This window comes from Melospiza georgiana, chromosome 1 (assembly GCF_028018845.1).
Source record: "Melospiza georgiana isolate bMelGeo1 chromosome 1, bMelGeo1.pri, whole genome shotgun sequence".
Classification (NCBI taxonomy): domain Eukaryota; kingdom Metazoa; phylum Chordata; class Aves; order Passeriformes; family Passerellidae; genus Melospiza; species Melospiza georgiana.
The window spans coordinates 33,804,772-33,823,851 of NC_080430.1; the positions used below are offsets into that span (position 1 = coordinate 33,804,772).

General features: G+C 41.0%; 1 protein-coding gene across 1 annotated transcript; it reads left to right on the top strand.

Moving 5' to 3' along the window:
* Window positions 1–690: 690 nt before the first annotated feature.
* NFE2L3 (NFE2 like bZIP transcription factor 3) lies at window positions 691–18,596 on the top strand. The gene is made up of 5 exons (XM_058019495.1): window positions 691–695; window positions 1,043–1,086; window positions 12,557–12,684; window positions 13,540–13,623; window positions 15,978–18,596. The coding sequence occupies exons 1-5, from the start codon at window positions 691–693 to the stop codon at window positions 17,187–17,189; spliced, it is 1,473 nt and encodes a 490-aa protein (XP_057875478.1). The 3' UTR covers window positions 17,190–18,596.
* The last annotated feature ends 484 nt before the right edge of the window (window positions 18,597–19,080 follow it).

Consider the following 19,080-nt stretch of genomic DNA (forward strand, 5'->3'; position numbering starts at 1 on the left):
CGCGGGCCTGCGCCGGGCAGCCACGGGGCAACCACAGGGCACCGCGCCCCGGAGCCCACACGGCCCGCTGCCGGCCCCGCCCGCCCCGCCCGGGTGGAGCCGCGCCCCGCCCCGCCGCGGGAGCGGGATGAGGCGGCGGCGGCGGCCGCGGCCGAGGCGGCTGCCCCATGGCGGAGGTAAGTGAGGCGCGGGCGGTTCCGCAGCGCCTCGGCCGAGCGGGGCGGTCTGGGGTGTCCGTGGGGGGAGCGGTGGGGACGCGAAGGAGAACGCTTTTGTGAGCCAGGCACCGTCCCACGAAGAGGAAAAAAAACCGGGCAGGAGGGATGCACACCTCCGGTGGTGTGCGGGGCTGCCCGTGTCCCGGGCGGAGGGAGGCACAGCGCCCAGCGGCGGGGCCGGGCTCCCGCGCTGCCTCTGCTGGCGGAGCCTCCCGCACCGAGCGGGGCCAGCCCCGCAGAGCTGCCGTGCACCGGGCACAGCCCGGCCCCAGCGCCGCTGGCACCTGCCGGCAGGGTGGTAAGGCCAGGACGGACAGTTCTGCTTGGCGTTGCCTCCGGCATCGCCTCTGCTTTTTTCATGTGGGCAGCACACAGGCTTCTCAGGAGTATCAGGCATCTGCAGAAACGCAGCTTCTCCAGATGTTTCACATGGTGCACCCCTCACCTGGGCGCAGGGCACCTGTGCGTAGTAATGCGGTAACTACATTTGTCAGGAACATTTCTTACATGCAGAGGGTCTCACTGTGCCAGGGCAAACCTCCGGGCTCCCTTTATCTGCCCTCCGTTATCAGCGCGGCAGTTTCAAACCCGCCGTGAAGCAGTAAGCAGCCGGCAGCGCTGACCAGGTTTCCCTGTTTGTTCGCGCCTCATCGTGCAGTCCCTGCCGCGCTTGTGTCGCCTTGTGCCCGCCGAGGCCCCGTCCTGCACCGAGCTGAGGGGCTGTGCACAGCTGCAGCCCCAAGATTAGCCAAGCCGCTCGGCTGCGGGGCTGGCTTTTCCCAGTTAAACCGCTGTTGGGAACAGTTTCATTGTTTCCTGCGTAGTTTATGGTCTGGGACTTTTGTGGTGCACTTCGTGGATACAAAAGGTACAGGAATGCCGAGACGGTGGGCTTGTGACTGATGTTCAGTACACTTCGAAATACCAAGCTGAACTACCAATATTTTTCAAGTTGGTTTTGAACAATTGTGAATAGCTGGTTTTTATTGTGAATTAATGGACCAGCATCAACTGGTAATTGTTTAATTTGTCATACATGATATATTTTATTTTTCTTTTTAATTTTTTTTCTTTTTCCCTATTTCCCCATGTGTTAACTTGGTTATTTTTTGTAAAGTAGTTGCAAAACTAGTTTCAACACCCTGACTGTAAGAGATTACTCTTTTTATGTCAAGAGAAGATGATTCATTTCTTTGCTGAGTGTAGCTCTGGGCCTCTCTCTTTACCACAATGCATTTAAGTGAAATAATGATTGGAGGAAGATAATCAGTTCTTGAAATAAAGCATAAAGGGACATCTGTCTAGAAACCCCCATGTCACTTCCACTGGATGTCTTTTGAAGCACACGGCAGGTCCAAAACATGAAACACAGATCAAAAAGTAGGTCTTTGTTTTTAAGGTGACATTTGGTAGTTTTGTCTGAGTCTACTTATGTTGTCAAAACGTTATTGTAATAGTATAATGGATTCCAGAGTGGTTCAGCTGATTTGTAACTTTCAATTTGCCTTTTGTAAACGTAGATTTGAGCTATTTTTGCCATTTCTCTTATCCACAGTAGATCAGGATGAGAAGTCTGTGTAAACAGATGGAAGTATTGGGTTTTTTTCTGCTTGGTATTGTGTGGCATCATGAAAAGTTTGCAGTTGGATTGATTGTATTCATTGGACTCCAGTCCCTGGTGAGAACATTCCTGGCAACACAATGCAAGCTATTGGTCCTTGTCTTTCGAGATCTGGTGCTTAAAACTACTCTTGAAGACAACTGCAGATGAAAATTAATTTTCAGTGGCCAAAGCATGCTGTTGAGGCATACTAAACTGCAGGGGTTTAAACTGTCCTGTGCTGAGGTGCAGTGTTAGAACAGGCTGAGCACTTTGGCTTTGACAAGGAGTAGAGTGAGTAGGGGGGTTCCTACACTCAGCTTGCTGCCCAAAAGTCTGAGATCAGCCCTAACCTTTGTATTCACTACATTCCCAGCAAACTATTTCATTCTGTTTGTTTCTGTAATCAAACATAGGCTTGTTGATGAAATGTAAACCCCACGATATTTTATTGCTTTAGTAATAAAAATAGCAAAATATACTTCCTCTGAAATACACCCTTTAATGGACAAAATAATCATACTAAGTCAGTGTCTTGCTACTCGTTTTCTTAGATGGACGTGTGTAACAGAACCAGGGATAGAAGTGTTTGTACCACTGCAGTGACTACATTAAAAAAAGGTTTTTTGTGCCAAGTTCTGCACTGTGCATGCTGCCCTGTCCTGTATCCCCTACAGCAGGTCAGAGCAGGGTTGGTAGATGTGCCCTATGGCTTAGGGTATTAGCTTAATGCCTCTGCACTGTTCTGATCTGGGTCAGCTACAGAATCACAGCTTGTTGGTTTCATTCTCAGGGATGTTTAAGATTGAGACTAAGCTCCCTGAGAACCATGAGTTTAGAGGAAAAGAAATAAAAAACCAATAAACATTTGCTTTGGGTGGCTGGAAATACATTCATCAGCTCATGCAAGGAAATGGATTCATTTCTGTAGTAATGAAAGGTGGTGATTCTGGCCCTACCTCTTTGCAGAACACCTGAGTCCAAGAGCTTGTGCTCCAGTGGGCATGTTTGCTAAGGAAACAGATAAAAAACCTAAGAGTGATCCAGGTCTTTTCTTTGGGGTGATTATTTTTCATGCTACTTTTATTTTCCCAGTTCCAACAGTGTTTGTGCTGCATCTAGTCTTTCTCTTCACAGTTTGCTGGTAAAAGAGATTGCAGTCCTGGTTGATTTTGTTTGTGCTCTTTCTAAGAACACAAACAAAATCAACCAGGTTTATAACGGGAGCACCACTTGCTCCTTAATATTCAGCACCTGTTTGCATACTAACATCTCCTATTGAAAACAGGATGCCTGACTTTTTTTGTTCTACTCAAACCTACTCATACAAGTAAGTCACATTGAGTAGGCCACATTGAATTAGTCACACAGGTAAAGTTGGGCATATCTGCTTATTTTTCCCCAATGTGCTTGTAAAGTATTGTTGGATTGCTCAAGGACATGGCTTATTCTAAGGAAAACTAAAACTGAAATTTAGAGGCGCTGTGTGGCTGTGTACATTTTGAAGTTTTAAGCTCAGAAAGAGCCTATAAAAAGGGGAGGTGGGGGAAAGGCATGTAGCTGACACAGGGTATGGGTCTTATATTGGTGGGGAAAAGAGGAGCCCTTCTACAGGCACATAACTTGGGTTACATTCCATGCCCCACTCTGCCAACTGCATTTTCCTTGGGCTTCTCAATGTAACACTGCCTCAACAACACTTCTGAAAGCTCTTACACTAAGCCCTAAGTCCATGTGAAAAATGAATGAGGCACATTTTTCAAAGCACCTTGAAAACTGTGTGTGAGGAAATGGGAGGCCTCAGTGCTGCAAGAGGTGACATCAGTCCTCTGTGTAGGTAGTAGTATTCCCTCCCAAACAAAGAAAGTCCCAAGAAGCTTGTCAAGGTGCAGTGTCTTAGCTGAAGGTCTTGCAAGGATTCAGAATTGCTCTACTTGATTCAGTGATTTTTTTTCCCTTTCTTTTTTGTACATCAGTATTTCTGTGTGTGCAAGAGTGTTTATGTATGTATGTAGACATTTGAAGAAAAGGACTTTAAAAACTCAGTGGTTTCTTTATCTTTTAGAGAATATACATGAGAGAATATTTAGATTAGCAGGAATGGACTGTGTAGCTCTTCAGCTTTTTCTCTGTGTTAGTCTCACAGTAAAAATGTTCGTTCCAAATCACATGAACCCCAGGCAGTGATGCTGCCCATGCCAGCCGAAGAGGCAGTACCTGAATGAGAGCAGGAGTTGCTGTGCTAGGTCATTGCACTCCGTGTGAAACGAGCTCCAGCTCAGGGTGGGACAGAGAAGGAAAGTTCTGCTCCCACACAAGTCAAGTAGGTTTGTTATAGCTGAATGTATTGCATTCTTTCAACAGATCTTTGAGGCCCTTCCCAAGAGCTGAATTCCTGCACTTGAATAAACAACACCTGCTCTAATTAATAATTAACAGCAAAACATTGCTGTTGTTTATGAATTCCAAAATTTAAGGAAGAAGATGCACAGTGGATAATTTGTATTGTTTGTACTGTTGTCTCTATGTTACTTTTTAGAAAGGGCAGTGTGAGTCAAATTGAGTGTGAGGTTATGTAAAACCTCATACAAGCACAGTTCTTTGAACACATCAGAGGCAGAGTTTTATGGAAGCGGGGAATGTATCCCTGACTTTGAACACCATTTGAAGTATTTATATTAAGTGAGAATGATTTGGGTTATGGATTTTTTTTTTTTTTCTTGGTGAGTGTCAAATTTTGGTAAAGTGAAAGTTAAGTAGGAACCAGGAAGGCTTTTCTCTGAAGGTTTGTCTCCAAAGGCTGTTACTGTAATCCATTTGAGAGCTGCCCACTGAAGCTGTGTGCTTAATTTACAGAACATATTTCAAATCATTATTTTCTTTTTTTCTTTTGGATTCATTAAGCAGTAGGACATGGCAATATTGCTCTGGAGAGACATCTGGAAGTAGATAAATGGGATGGGTCCCTGCTTGTGGATGGCCCTTACCTGATAGCCAGAACTCACCTTAAGGAGGGGGGGGAAGGACTTCATGGTGTCTCAGAAAGAGGTGGCATAAGAGAAGAGCCTCAAACTTAGTCTTGCAAGGGTTTGAAAAAGCCTGGTCAAAGGAGTGTTCAGGGAGGGTGTTGGAGGAAGTGGGAGTTGTGGTGTAGGGCTGACTTACAACAGCATTTTCCTGCTCTCTGGAGAGTGGCCAAGGTATTGCCAGTGCAGGGGTGGATGAAAAGTGCCTGAGGGAGTAGATGAGGGGAAGTAGAAGAGGAATTACAAGTGAGGGTCAGAGGGAAGGTGGAGATACTCAAATCCTAGAGGAGCTGAGGTGTCAGACTGTGACTTTTAGCAGTGCTCCCTATTCAGAACTGTGAGTTGGCAGGCATTTGGTGTTATAGAGGGGCTGGTAGCTTGGAAAAGCTGGGAGTTGGATAAACTGGATACCTGAGGAAGTATGTTTGCCTGAGAGGACTCAAAGGGAAGACATCTGGAACTGAATTGCAGACAAAGTTTTATCTGAAAGGGTAATTTTATCCAAAAGGGTTACTGGGTGTTTTGTTTTTATTCAATACTGACTACTGCCAGTAAGGGTATACAACCACTCTATGGTAAAGGTAGAGCAGCAAGGGAGGGAGGTACCTTACAGAGCCCTGATGTCAGGTAGTTCACTGACCACAAAAGAAAGCATCTTGGGGCACCAGAGGCATAGAAAGAGATTTTGGGTTTGGTTTGGGGTGGTTTGGTTTTGGGTGGTTTGTTTTTGGGTGGTTTGTTTTTCAGGAGGAAGGAGGGAGAGGGCACACATGGGGTTTGTTTTGTTTTTGGTTTTTTTACTGTGCTCTGTCAGAAATAGTGACTGAATAAATTTAATTACCCTCTTCACGTTTACTCTCAGGGATGTTGCATGCTTTACTGATACTGAAATTGGACAGAAAACAAACTTTCCAACACAATTGCAAGTACTAGAAAGCAGGCATTCTTTATTCTCAGTGTGCTGAACACACCCAGAAAATATCTCCTCTGATCGAATGTATTGTGAAACTTTACCAGAAGACATTTATTCCACCAGGATCATACATATTCACTACAGTGTACTAGCAAATACATAAACATCACTTCTCTGAGAACTAATTTGCATACATGTGCCTCTTACTGGAAGCCCTTCTATGGTCCTGGAGGGTTGTCTGGAGGAGTCCCTGGTCTCACTGAGTGCCCCCAGTGTGACAGATGAACTCGCCTTAGGGCATGCGCTATTCTTACTGCGTGGCTTTGCCACAAAAGCCAATATATTCCTCATTATCTCTTTATCCACTGGTTCCAGCTGTATTTAGCATCCTGTGTGTCTACTTTTGCGTTCTTTTATCTATTTTGCTATTTAGTCTTTAAGCTCTATTTAGCAACTTCGAGGGAAGCTGAAAATTTCTATTCTTTATGTTGTCTGTCATTACAATGAAATCGGTTTCTGGTGAAAAACATCTGCACAGGACCAAATGGCTGGAGTGGGCACCTGTTTGGTGTATTTTAAAATCTCATTTTGAGGAGGTTATTGAGCTACTTTCAGCATGAAAACTGATGTTTGAATTGAAGTCAATGACAACACCGTCAGTCTCTGTGTCTTCAGCGTGTACCTGTCTCTGCCGCCATCTGGGGAGGAGGTTGGTGTTAATTTTGTGTTGGAACAGAGTGCACCCAGAATGTGTGTTTTGTTCTAGCTGACACAGCTGGCCCATGCTATCTAAAGCCCTGAAATGCATGTGGTTGGAGAGGTGCTATCATCTCACTGCAGCACACAGGAGGGCTCTCCCAGGGAGTGTTGGGTTTCAGCCCAGATGGCACTATTGGGATTTAGAGTGGATAGGTCATAAATGTTTGACAGGTGCCACATTTGGAGTCACATCTATGAACCATTTGATTAACTCAGTTGCACTGCCTACCTGGCATGGTTTATTGTCATTTTTAAGTCTAGCCATATATAACATGGAAGTTACTTTGATATTTGGTGTGTCCATCCACCATTCCACCCTCCACACATCCTAAACCCCAGCTGCATTTCAAAAAATAAAGTACTCTTCTCTTCTGGTGTTTTCAGGATGTTTTAGGGTTTATTATGCCTATAGAGAAACAACAAGAAATATTTTTCTTTCTATTTTTCTTATCTATTGAGTAGATATCAGTTTGTAAGATTATTATCACATATTTAAAGTACACAGGCAAAGAGCAAGATCACTACAATTAGAGTTGAATTATATCAGATACACCTCATTGTATTTAATTATTAATTGTATTTAATCCTACCAAGTAGTAAAGTGGTTACTACTGGTTATGTTACTAGAAACTGTTTTGCTTAACTTCTGCTGGTATTGTGCAAACTTAAAGGATTGTTGCAACACAAACCATTCTAATGATTCTATTCTGGAAATGCTACTTAATTATTCAAAACATGGCAAAGAGTGCCAGGCCTGTGCCACATCTTTTCAGCTAATAATGAGGAGAGGGCTGCTTCCACAGAGAAGTGCAGTTAGTAATGGAGAAGGGACAAAAGTTTGTAGAAAACCATTTCGAAGATTAATGAGCAGTTTAAAACTTAACAACTAAAATAAAGAGAGCATAATGTAGAGTAATTAGAAGATAGCATATGAACAGGATACCTAAGTTAACAGCACCAAAATAAAAATGTTCTTTTGCAGGTAATTATGGTTGTGTACCTTTGCTCCAGCCCTGGGGTATTTGTAGTGATAACTCTGAGTGTGACTGCAGTGAAACTGCTTTGCAGGGGCAGGTACCCCCTGCCTCTCAGCGCTGTCTGTGCACCCAGGCAAGCCACCCTGTCTGCTCTGCTCTCTTCCAGCAAGCCCTTTCTGTTACTCCAGAGCTAGTTCAGGTATTTCTGTGCACTTGTAGCCCTGGGTTGTGTAGTTCTAGTCCTGTGTGCTACCTGCACATAGATCAATAGCTGAAAATAGATTTATTATGCTTTCTGCTGCTCCTTCAGAGGGATCTTCTTCACCCATCCAATACACCACAGTAGACCTATTTGTATTTTGGTGTCATTACAGGTTCTGCTCCCTGTACATTCTTTTAAGGACAGCAGATAAGGCATGAGGGTAGGAAGCAAGGGGAGGAGATATGTGGAGGAAAGTTTGATGTACAGTACACCCAGTTCATGCTGAGATCAATACTGTGATTTACTTAATTGGAATCTGAAGGCTCTATTTTTAACATAGAGTAAGAAACTCTGGAAACCTGCCGGAGCAGGCAGCATGCTTCCAATTAAATGTAGGCCAGGCCACCCACAAAACCGTACTTTCTCTCCCCTCCACATTGATTCTTGGCCCTCCTTAAGTAGCAGATTTGACATGAGCTACTATTTCTCATTTTGATAAACTGAAGCCTGTAGCTGACCTGTGGTGAGCTGCACCTTAGGGAAAGGGCAGGTACATGGTTAGAGCCCAGCCTCCCACATACAAGGCTGGTGGATAATTTGGTATGTCATATTCAGTCTCAGACTGTGTTCTTTAATTTAAGTGGCAGGAGCAAGATGAAAATTTCAGACACTTGGGATTTTATTTTTTTATTATTATTTAATGATGAGAATTTTAGTGTAGCTCTCTGGCTTTGTGCCCGCACCGAATCCTTCCAAATGCAAATCAAAGGTTGCCCTCAGGTAGGGGTGCAGTTTACCATTTGGAAGCAGCCCACTGATGGAGGCAGGAACTTCCACACCCTCCAGTGGTAGAAAGGGAAAGGCTTCTGCAGTTAATGGTATTATTAAGTCTTCTACAATCAGCAAAAATTAGGTCTTTTTCTCTAGACAGAGACAACCATGTGCTTTCCTGATTTCCTGGGCTCAGTGGTATTGCTGTAGCTCTATTACTTTTTATTCTGTTACCCTTGTTGCAAAATAAGGATGGGAAGGACAGAAACACTGAATGTGGCAGCACAGTGCTGAATAAATAGTATCTATGCCTAATCCTTCTTGTCACTAGATTAATATCCTCTGTAATAAAACTTCTGTCAATAGATGTACATCCAGTCTGTAGAATTAAGGTATCTTTAATGAAATGCCTTATTCAAAAACACAGTGTGGCTGTTTCTTGGGGAGAGACCCCTCCTATTCTCCCCACAGTCCTGCAGTCAGTCCCAAGTGATACAACAGGCATGGAAGGAAGCATTCTGTTGTTGAGCTGTGCTGTTCAGTCATTCTTCATCACTGAGGAAGACTAACAAGCTTGTGCAAAGTGCAATAAAAAGCAAAAACCAGGGCATACCTGGTTTATGCAAAAAACAGCATAATCCAGGGGATTTTTGTGAAAAGCCAAAACAGAGAAATGAAGGCAAAAAGGCTCTGGTTGATTGCTGTATAGAGGGTTTTGCTGAAATGATGCCCTAGGTGAAAATTTGTGATGTGAAATACCTTACGTATGCTGTATCTATGCCACCACTGTTGTGAAAACCTGGCTGCAGGGCCAGGATCCTTCAGCAAGTGCTCTGGTAGTGCTGAAAACAGGTTTTTTCAAAGGATGGAAAATCTATTGTAGTAATAATCACTGTGGACTGCCATGATATCTATTTTAATACCATCTGCTGGAGGAAGAAATGGTGTTAGTAAGACTGATCTTCAGAGCCGCACAGTGCAGCACTGTGAGGCTCACTCAGAAGAGATGACACATTGCCTTTGGCAAGCCACAGGGAATGGGCATGACTGCAAGTGTGAGACCCTGCTCCATTCACGTCAGCAGGAGCTCTGTGCAAAGATCAGAGGGACATTCTGACCTCCCTTTGTGCTTAAGGCCAAGAGTCCTTTAGGCAAAATGGTTTGTGATCCTGTAGTGCAGTTGGTGGCTCTCAGCCTGGAAACTGTGGGTACCATGACACCATCTATGGCTGAGTAGAGAAAATAGATATGTATTTTTTCCTAAAAGACAACATAAAAATTAGACTCCAGATAAATTCCAAAATTTATAGTTGGAAATATTCACCATTTCCTTAGCACCCAGGAGTTTTATCTACTGATAAGAAAAGACCTGAAGATTCAGTTGTCTTTGAAATCTTGGGGAAATTAATACAAGACAGTTGTCACAAATTTCTGTGAGCTTCAGGAGCATCTGGTTTCCCTTCAGAAAGGAGATGTCCCATCAGGTACATCAGAAATTGATTTGTCCTCACAGTGGTTTGGGGAAGGACCATCTCCATTGTAGACTGTGACGGTGTTCGCAGGGGTCTTAGGATGAGGGAAGAGACCAGGATCTGACTCCATATTTCAGAAGGCTTGATTTATTATTTTATGATATATATTATATTAAAACTATACTAAAAGAATAAAGAAGAAAGGATTTCATCAGAAGGCTAGCTAAGAATAGAACAAGAAAGAATGATAACAAAGGCTTGTGTCTCAGACAGAGTCCAAGCCAGCTGGCTGTGATTGGCCATTAATTAGAAACATCCAACATGGGCCAGTCACAGATCCACCTGTTGCATTCCACAGCAGCAGATAATCAATGTTTACATTTTGTTCCTGAGGCCTCCCAGCTTCTCAGGAGGAAAAATCCTAAGGAAAGGGTTTTTCATAAAAGATGTCCATGACAGTAGACTTCAGCAGACCAGCATCATCTGCAGTCAGATTTCCACTGTAAGAAAGTTGAACTGTGAGGATTTTTTATGATCTGTAGGACACACCATGGGCTCTTCCCAAGGCTTCCCCAAGCTTTTCTTTGCCCTGGCACAGGAATAGGTTTATACCCCTGGAAATTTTAAAAGGAGTGATAAATTTTAAAATTTTGTGACTCATATACCTTCTGTATACAAACCTAGTGCTTGCAGTTGGTTTTTAGAGGCATCACATTATGGATACCACATTTCTAACTATTTCCTGCATTTGCCTCTTCTGCAGCCAGTAGAGTAATGAATTTGCTGTGTTATCCAGGAGCTGAATGCTCTGCCAGAGCAGCAGCTTTCCAGGCCACTTGGCTCCAGAGGAGCTGCTTAAGGTCCTTATTGAAATTGTCCTTGACTTCTAACTCACTTTTGATGATCCTGCATTTTATTAATTAGAATATTAACAGGTCACATGAATTTGACAAGTGTTAGGTTGGTTCTCTGTAAAATAAAAGCCTAGCCCTGATCTTGCAGGCACAAAGGTATGGGACCAACTTCATGCCTGTGATCTGCTCCATTGGACTCATTTCAGTGTTTGCAAGTAGCTACTTGCCGTTTTCTCAGTGTCTTGTGTAGTAAATGCCCTCTCCTGTTCAACTACATGGAGAAAACTGATGGTTAGGAGGTTTGTTTTCTTGTTACTGTTTTTTTGTATGTGTGTATGTCTGGTTTTAGGCAAGAAAATTTGTTTTCTCATATTTGGCAATAAAAAAAATCATCTGGTCATTTCCAGATGCAGCTGACAAAGAAGATATTAATGTATTGGAATATAATTTCTAATGAGTAGAAACTGTGTTAGGCATCACTGAAGGAAACCCTTCATTCCTACATCAAAATGACAGATGAGTGCCCTGTAGATCTATTTGTTTTTTCAAATGGCTGTTTATAAAGCTAAAGTTCTCTTCCAGTCTTGAAAAGAAAGCACAGAAAAATTAAAAGCAAACAAAATTAGTTTAAAATGAAATTAGTTTTCATATTTTTAAATATTTAAATAGAATGTACAAAACTGAAAATAATGTTAATTTGTTATAAAGTTATATTTAATTTTTCTCCAGAGTACTCCTTTTGAACTTTTTATATTTACTTTTTAATGTGTTTTGTATGAAGGAACAATTTATAAACTTTTATATGTTTTGATGACTGTTACAACTGCAGGTTTTATGTAGTTTATGCTTTCATAACAAACCTGTAAAGTAAATTGTTTGCTGAGATTTTTAGAACTGAACTCTATCTCATTATCTTTGCTGCTGTTGAAAACTTGTTTTTACTGCTCCTCCCACAGCATTTTTCTGGGAATACCTGGAACTAATGCAGTATGGTCACTTGGTTTCCTGGCTGCTACTCCTCTGAGTTTCACATTTTAATAATAAAGCCTTGCCCTGCAAAAGCTGAAATGTAAAAATATTAAAAAATATTTAAAAATATAAATACACACTTTTAAAAAATAGGAATTAGCACTGATTCCTTCTTACTACAGCAATACTCCAGCCCTATATAATAAACAATGAAGAAGTCTGATGATACAAATATAAATAAAATAAAACTTATTTTTTTATATTTGAAAATTGCTACTGAGGCCCCTAAATTTGAACAGTCTCATCTCTAGAGATTAAAAACCTCCATCACTTGGATAAATGAAAATGGGTAATGTCTACATAGAAGTGATGGGAAACAGAGTTGCTGTTACTATGCAGGTAAGCAAGGGATTTTGCCAACTGGTAATGTATAATTGCTGCTTTATGATTCCATCAGTGAGCATCTATCTGGCTTGGATATGTTGTTGTGAAATGACCTCCAAAAGACACTGATAATCCAAACTTTTCATGAAATGACATTGTGGTTCTTTTTCTGGTTTAGAGGAATTAGTTTCCTGTGTCCATTTCTACTGCAGATGGGTTCAGTGCCTGGGCACCAAACCAAGAGGTGGTGGCTGCCCCCCTGAACTGACACTGGTCTCACTCTGCCCCCAAAGTCTACACACTCAGTTCATCCACATGACCTGTTCAGTGCATATTTTATTTGGAATGCTATCACTGGAAGAGAAAAAAGTGCCTTTTAAAGATGAATTTTGAGAGCATGCTGTGTAATAGAACTGTTTTATTTGTGTCTTCAGGATGTTGACCTGAAAGCATGTCAGGCAGCTTTGGATGACTGCTGTCCACCTCCAGGAGAGGATCAGCTGCAACTGCAAGAACAAGAGGAGAAAGACAAAAATCAAGTAAGTGATAAAAAAAAAGGGAAGAAGGGAAAACTGAAGAGGAAGTGAGGGAGGATACAGAACTTATCACTAAGATAAATAGTAGTAAAGAGTTTTGAAAGGAATAATTTATTTCCTCTTTTTATTTGAAATGTTCCTTGCCGGGGCAGGAAAGAAATGCTCCCTTCAGACAGTGCTTTGTGAATGATGCCCTTGTATACCTTTTTGAAAATTGCCTCCTTCCCTCAATCCCTCACTATTTTTTGAGTAGTTGAAATATTCAGAGGTTTACAGAAAACACAACTAATTATTTTTTAATTTGGGTGTATTTTCTCTGTTATGAAGGTGTTGTGTTTGTGGGTGAGGATGTTTTTGCCTACAAACACTAGAGACATGGATGCTAAATTATACTGCTCTCACAATTTATATAAAGCTTGATGCTCAGATGTAGAATTACATTTGGGGCACTGAACTCTTCAGTTCTGCTCTCTCTACGAGCTGCAATGAAAAGAGCACTCAATTTTCTTGAGACCTTGTGAGAGCTGAGAACATCTGATCCAGGTGCCTTGCCAGCCTCTCTGTTTGCCACTCCCCTGAGAGCTTGGCTTTGAAAAAATACCTGATTTTTCCATGCTGGTGGGGAGGTACAGCTTCAGAGGAGAGCCCAGTTCTGCTGTTGTGGGCAGAGTAGAGGTGCTCAGGCCATGGAGCTGATCTGCTCGTTCTAGCAACATCTCATCTCCCGTCAGGATGAAGACTTGATGGTGGGGTCAGCAGCAGTGTTGCACTGTGCTCTGTTTCCTCTCAGACTTTGATTTGTACCTCCTTTTAGGTGAAATAACTGTGCCTTACACCATGTTTCTCTTTTTGTCACAGAGCAACAGCAACTATGTAGATTCCATTCTCTCCTTAGAGGGCTATTTACAGCTTCTGTCATCGCAGGTGGAAACCATGCTAGAGGTAAATGAGATAATACAGGTATTTCAAATAGATTTGAATGCAGTCAGCAATTACTCTGTTTTATCAAATGAAACCACCACAGCCTACCCTACCCACTCTGGGAATTTATTGGCAAATCAATGTAGTAAAACTTACCTGAAACTGCTAAAGATGCTACTATCCACCTTTTACGGCAGCACTCATTGGCTTTACTTGAAAAGTTTTCCCCAGCAACTTGTCTGGTGTAAGAGCTGTGTCTTTAGAGTGATCTGGTGTTCAAAGTTGGATGGAGCCACTGGACAACTCAATTAGTTCAACTAATAGTTGCCTTTCTAAAGCCTAATACCAGTTTGTATTTATGCAGCAGCTCTTGTTGTGTTTCTCTAGAGCAATACTGATTTATTACATTTATTACACATTTATTTATTGTATTTGTGGTGAAGGATTACATTTGTCATAAATATTGGGTCAAGTGCTTACAGGGTTGCTAGTCTCAAGAACAACAGATCATCTTCACTGCAAATCAGGTCTGTCAGCATTAGCAGTAAACCCATTTAGTGTTTTGGGTTTTTTTGTATTTTTAAATCTTGTGGCCTTCTGATACTATATTTTACTTTCTGTGTGCCCATCTTCACAAAAACCAGGTGTTATCTTACCTGAAGTCTCCCCCTCCTCCCACAGCTCATAGCTGCAACTATTGACCATAAAGCTACACCCTACATTCCTCTTTTGCTATACTTTAAGGGCATCTTATATACACTTCCCATCACAGGATCCTCTTCTGGGGTCATTAGTGTTTTCCATATAACTCCATGCTTATCTGGTTTTGGGAATCTCTAGCTTGGATAGTACCTTCTAGCCCATAAATTAGCTTCCTCTTCTGTTCAGCTCTGGAAATGGATTGCACACTAACAAGACGTGGAAGTTCATCAGTTTAGTTTTCTTTGTTCTCAAAATTTGAAAGGAATTTGGCTGCAGCCTTTATACAGCTGTTACAATACACAGTAACACATTGCATATTTTATTTAACATTAATAATGCACTGCCATCTTGTGACAATCTATCTGTTGAATTTGGATTGATTGTTTCTGCTAAGTATCAAGTCTTTACAGTGAGTGGAATTTTTTGATAGCTGACTTACTAAGAATCATTCTTTTCAAAGGATTAGTTGAAAATAGCATCTCTATCCCACAGACTGCAGGTGGTCTGGTACAAGGTAACTCCCTAGGAGAAATAAGGCAAGACCACCTTCTTGTTGCCTGAGCTCCCAGTAAGCATAATAGGGAACCTAAGATGTTCTGGTCCTTATGGTACATCATTCCTTCCCTGTGGAAAGTGCTTTTTACATGTTCACTGAATGGCAATCAGAAAGTTCTTTCCTGAAACACAGTAAGGACACTCAACTATGGAGGAATCCTATACACTTCCTACTTGATGTATTTACATTCTCAAGTACTTTGTACTGATCTAGTTCATGACTCCTCTGCCTTTGTGCTTCTGAGACCCAGCAACTCTAACTCAGGTCCTCAAAACGTGGGCCTTAGTGCTACTACAGCATTACCAGTTCACTTTGAACATCAGGACTGAGGCATCACGTATCAGCTTTGGTTTTGTAAAAAAACCCTGAGTAGTAATTTAAAGTCAAGATGTCCACAAAAGGCATGACTTGGTGGGAAGGATGTTACCTCCAAACTGATCAGTAAAACAGTTCAGCTGAATTTTGGATGCAATAGACTTCAGTTAAATGGAACTAAACCAAATGTGGCACATCACAGGCCTGAAAACTTCATAAACTGTGAAATAAGTAGTGAGACTGCAAAAGCACAGTCTTAATATTCCTGTCTTCCACTTTTTCTTCACTGCTGTCCTTACTGGTTAACTTCTGCAGATGAGCTATTTATCTTCTTTAAAAAGTTTGGTTTTTAACAGTGTAGCACCTTGAACCAGCTCACTCTTGAATCATCAATACCCCTGCCAGGGAAAAGGGTCATGACCACTCCTCCCAGCAGGACATTTTTCTTGGATCAGATCAGACAGAACACATAGGCCACAGTTTGTACACTTGGCAATAGTCCCGTTTTTCCCTCTCAACCCTAATCGGTCTCACACTGTCCTTTGCAAGTCCTTTTCCCATTCCTTCAGTCACTTCTGCACTCACTCTTCCTTCCTCCTTTTGCCATATGACAATACAGATTATGCTTTATACAGATGGGAAACAGCATTCCAAATAGCTAGAATAAGAGTTTAACATACAAAAATTTGGCTTTAACAGAATAAAGTAGTGGAATGTTAAAAAATGTTCGTGACTGTTTAGGAGGGAATGTAGAAGCATTCGTTTTATGAAAGATCTCATTTTTTCCCCCTTCATCTTTTAGGTGAACTCACTGGAAGATACACAAGTTGCTACTTCTAGTAGAGGCCAAGACCCGTCATCCTCACACCACAATATAAACTTGACCCAGACACTTCACAACAGTTTCAGTCCTCCTGATGCCATACTACTAAGAACAGACTACTCCACTCAATTAAATTCAAAACCAAGACACTTACAAAGGCAAGAGTTTTTCCCTCAATCAAGCACTGATATCACTAATCCAGAATCACAATTTCATGGGTCAAATTTGACAGGGCTGTTTTCAGCTGCTGATCTTAGAAATCTAACAGCCCATGATGATAATTTTGATGAAATTAAGCTCATGTCTTTGGCTTTGGAGGAAGGCTTTAGTCCTATAGAAGTTTCTCAGATCTTTGAAGAGCCTGGCTCAGATTCAGGACTGCCTTTGAATTCAAATCACAGCACCACCTCTTATTCAGTCTGCTGTGAAGGTTCTGTTGGGTACAGCAGCGGTGTTAAATCTGCTCCTTCGCACGGCTTAGGAGCTGTTGGTGGCCACTGCCAAGAAAACATTAAGCACAGCCATGTTGAATATCCAGGTGTTGCAGAGTGTTCTACAGAAGCCATGCTTCAGCAGTTTCTTCATAATCACACTTACAATCAGCTGCCAAGTCAAGCAGCATCCACTCCAGAGTATTATCAACAGATGTGGATGAAGAAATCAAACGAAGTGAAGGAGAGGTGCCATAATTCTACTGCTACAAACCGGAGCAGAGATGAGTGGCGTGCAAAAGCTCTGAGAATACCATTTTCAGTGGAGGAAATTGTAAGCATGTCTGTTGACTCTTTCAACACCATGCTAGCAAAGAACCAGCTGACAGAAACTCAGGTATCACTTCTACGTGACATCAGGCGAAGAGGAAAAAACAAGGTAGCTGCCCAAAAATGTCGTAAACGCAAACTGAACGCAATTCTTAACTTGGAAGAAGATGTGTGTAATCTCCAAACACAAAAGGAGAGCCTTAAAAAGGAGCACTCCCAGTGTAGCAAATTAATCAACCAGATAAAGCAAAAATTAAACAACTTGTACCATGACATTTTCAGTAGACTGAGGGATGACCAGGGTAGACCTGTTAACCCACGCCAGTATGTCATTCACTGCAGTAGCAATGGTAGTGTTTTCATAATACCCAAGCACTTGGCCAAATCTGAACAGAAACAAGATAACAGAAAAGAGCAGAAACAAAAGTAAGATGACTGGAGATCACCTAAATCACCTTTATTTTGCCTGCAAGGATAAGAGTACTTGTGTAACAACTAAAAGTCAGTGATTACAGCAGTTCAAACAGAACCTCCACTTGAGGAGAAACACTATGTTGAAGAGTCTGGCAAACCCAACCAGCTGTGATTTGTTAGAAGGTCTGTGAGCTGAGGCTTCTGGATGAGGAAATCTGTTTAGTTTTAGTTAGAATTAAAGGAGCTAGACCATCAGTGTAGTGTAGTTTTATAGACCTATGTTAAAACTAGGAATTTAGTTAGTGGTAATGGGGAGCAGAGGGGAGAACACCTGTGAGAGATAAAGTCAACTTTGGATCAATGTTACACATGCAGGAAAATGTTTTAGTCTTTAATACTTGACTCTTATACAGAAAATGATCTTATTTTATTCTCTAGCACTGAAAGAAAAAATTATAGTTCTAGTGCATCTTCAACTTAAACTCACTGTGGATTTACATAGGCTCAAGAGATAACTGCATGCTTTGCATTTATTCAGAACAGTTCTGCTTTTCCTGGTTTTCCTTTGAGGAGAGCAGCCCAGGAGGCTACTGCATTTTCCCTCACTACTTTCAGCATCATAACTCCAAGCAAAGATAGCCTGCCACGTAATTTTACAACTCATACACTCAACCTGCAAACATGCTTAAAAATAGTGTCTGATTCAGTATTTTCTTACCTTCATCCTCTGCAACTAAATCATTCTCAACTTTCTTCCACAAAAATGACCAATGTTGAAGGAGTTTCTGTTCTGTTTCCTAGTGACTGTGATATTTATTTGTGTCCCTTCTGTTTTCCTCCCATTTTGACACCTTCCTCAAGAAATACTTGAGTTTTTCTCTGTGGCTTTTTTAACTGGTATTTTAAAGTGTTTTTAATGTTTCAGATTTAATTTTTTAAAATATACATTTTACTTAGTCTTTAAATTAGGTTGAACCAAATGACTGTTTATCTATACTTGTAATTTTGAGGTTACACTCTGATAGTGCTCCAAATGAAGAGTTTGACATTTATTTGTGCTTTTAGAAAGGAGAAGTTTTATTCACTTACATACTTACAACATCTTATCCTTTAGTGTTTTACAGCCTGAAAAAGGTCTGCAAGAGCAATGGCCTAAAAGACCTGTAATGAATGATAAGGAAAGAATGTTGAGGTATATTATTATGAAAGTAACTATTAATATTGATTTCTAGATAACAACAAATACTTCTTGTTAATTTTATAACTAAAACACATAAAAATGGTATTTAAAAAGTTCTCATTGGTCATGGCACGATGACAATGGAACAAACTTACATTCAGGTACAATAAAAAAATCACTTGTACCAATGATGTAAGAACTCCACATACAAGCTTAAATGCCAAATTATACCTGCTGAAGAAATAAACTATCAAGTGATATTTTCTAAAAAGGGAGCCCTAAGATAGTGCCAAGTGCACTGAACTATCAGTAATGAAATCAGACTGTTTGAACAATTTTCTCAGCATTTTCTATTAAAATATTTCTTTAAATAAATGTGTGCATGTGCTCTTTATTGATTCCACCACAGTCTCACATTGCTAAGTGTAAATTCATAGCAGAAAGTCTCATTACTGACGGTATGCTATTTTTTGCTATTGGTTAAGCATCAGTGTGAGACTTACCTATCTTAATCAGTATTCACATGGGATTTGTCTACTGGCAAGATCACAAACTCCACCCAAAACATGCATATATATATATATATATATATTTATATATATATATATATATATATGATGAACTATTAACTTTATTTCTAGTTGTAAAAAGAAAAAAGAAGTGCATATTCAAGTCAGCATGATCATAATCAATTAAATGACATAAACATTTTAAAATCCATGCACTT

Excerpts from the sequence above, each read along its gene's own strand:
- NFE2L3 (XM_058019495.1), top strand. Across the intron at positions 1,087-12,556 it reads GCACTTCGTGGATACAAAAG|AACTGTTTTATTTGTGTCTT; the intron begins GTACAGGAATGC and ends GCTGTGTAATAG. Across the intron at positions 13,624-15,977 it reads AGGTGGAAACCATGCTAGAG|GTGAACTCACTGGAAGATAC; the intron begins GTAAATGAGATA and ends TTCATCTTTTAG.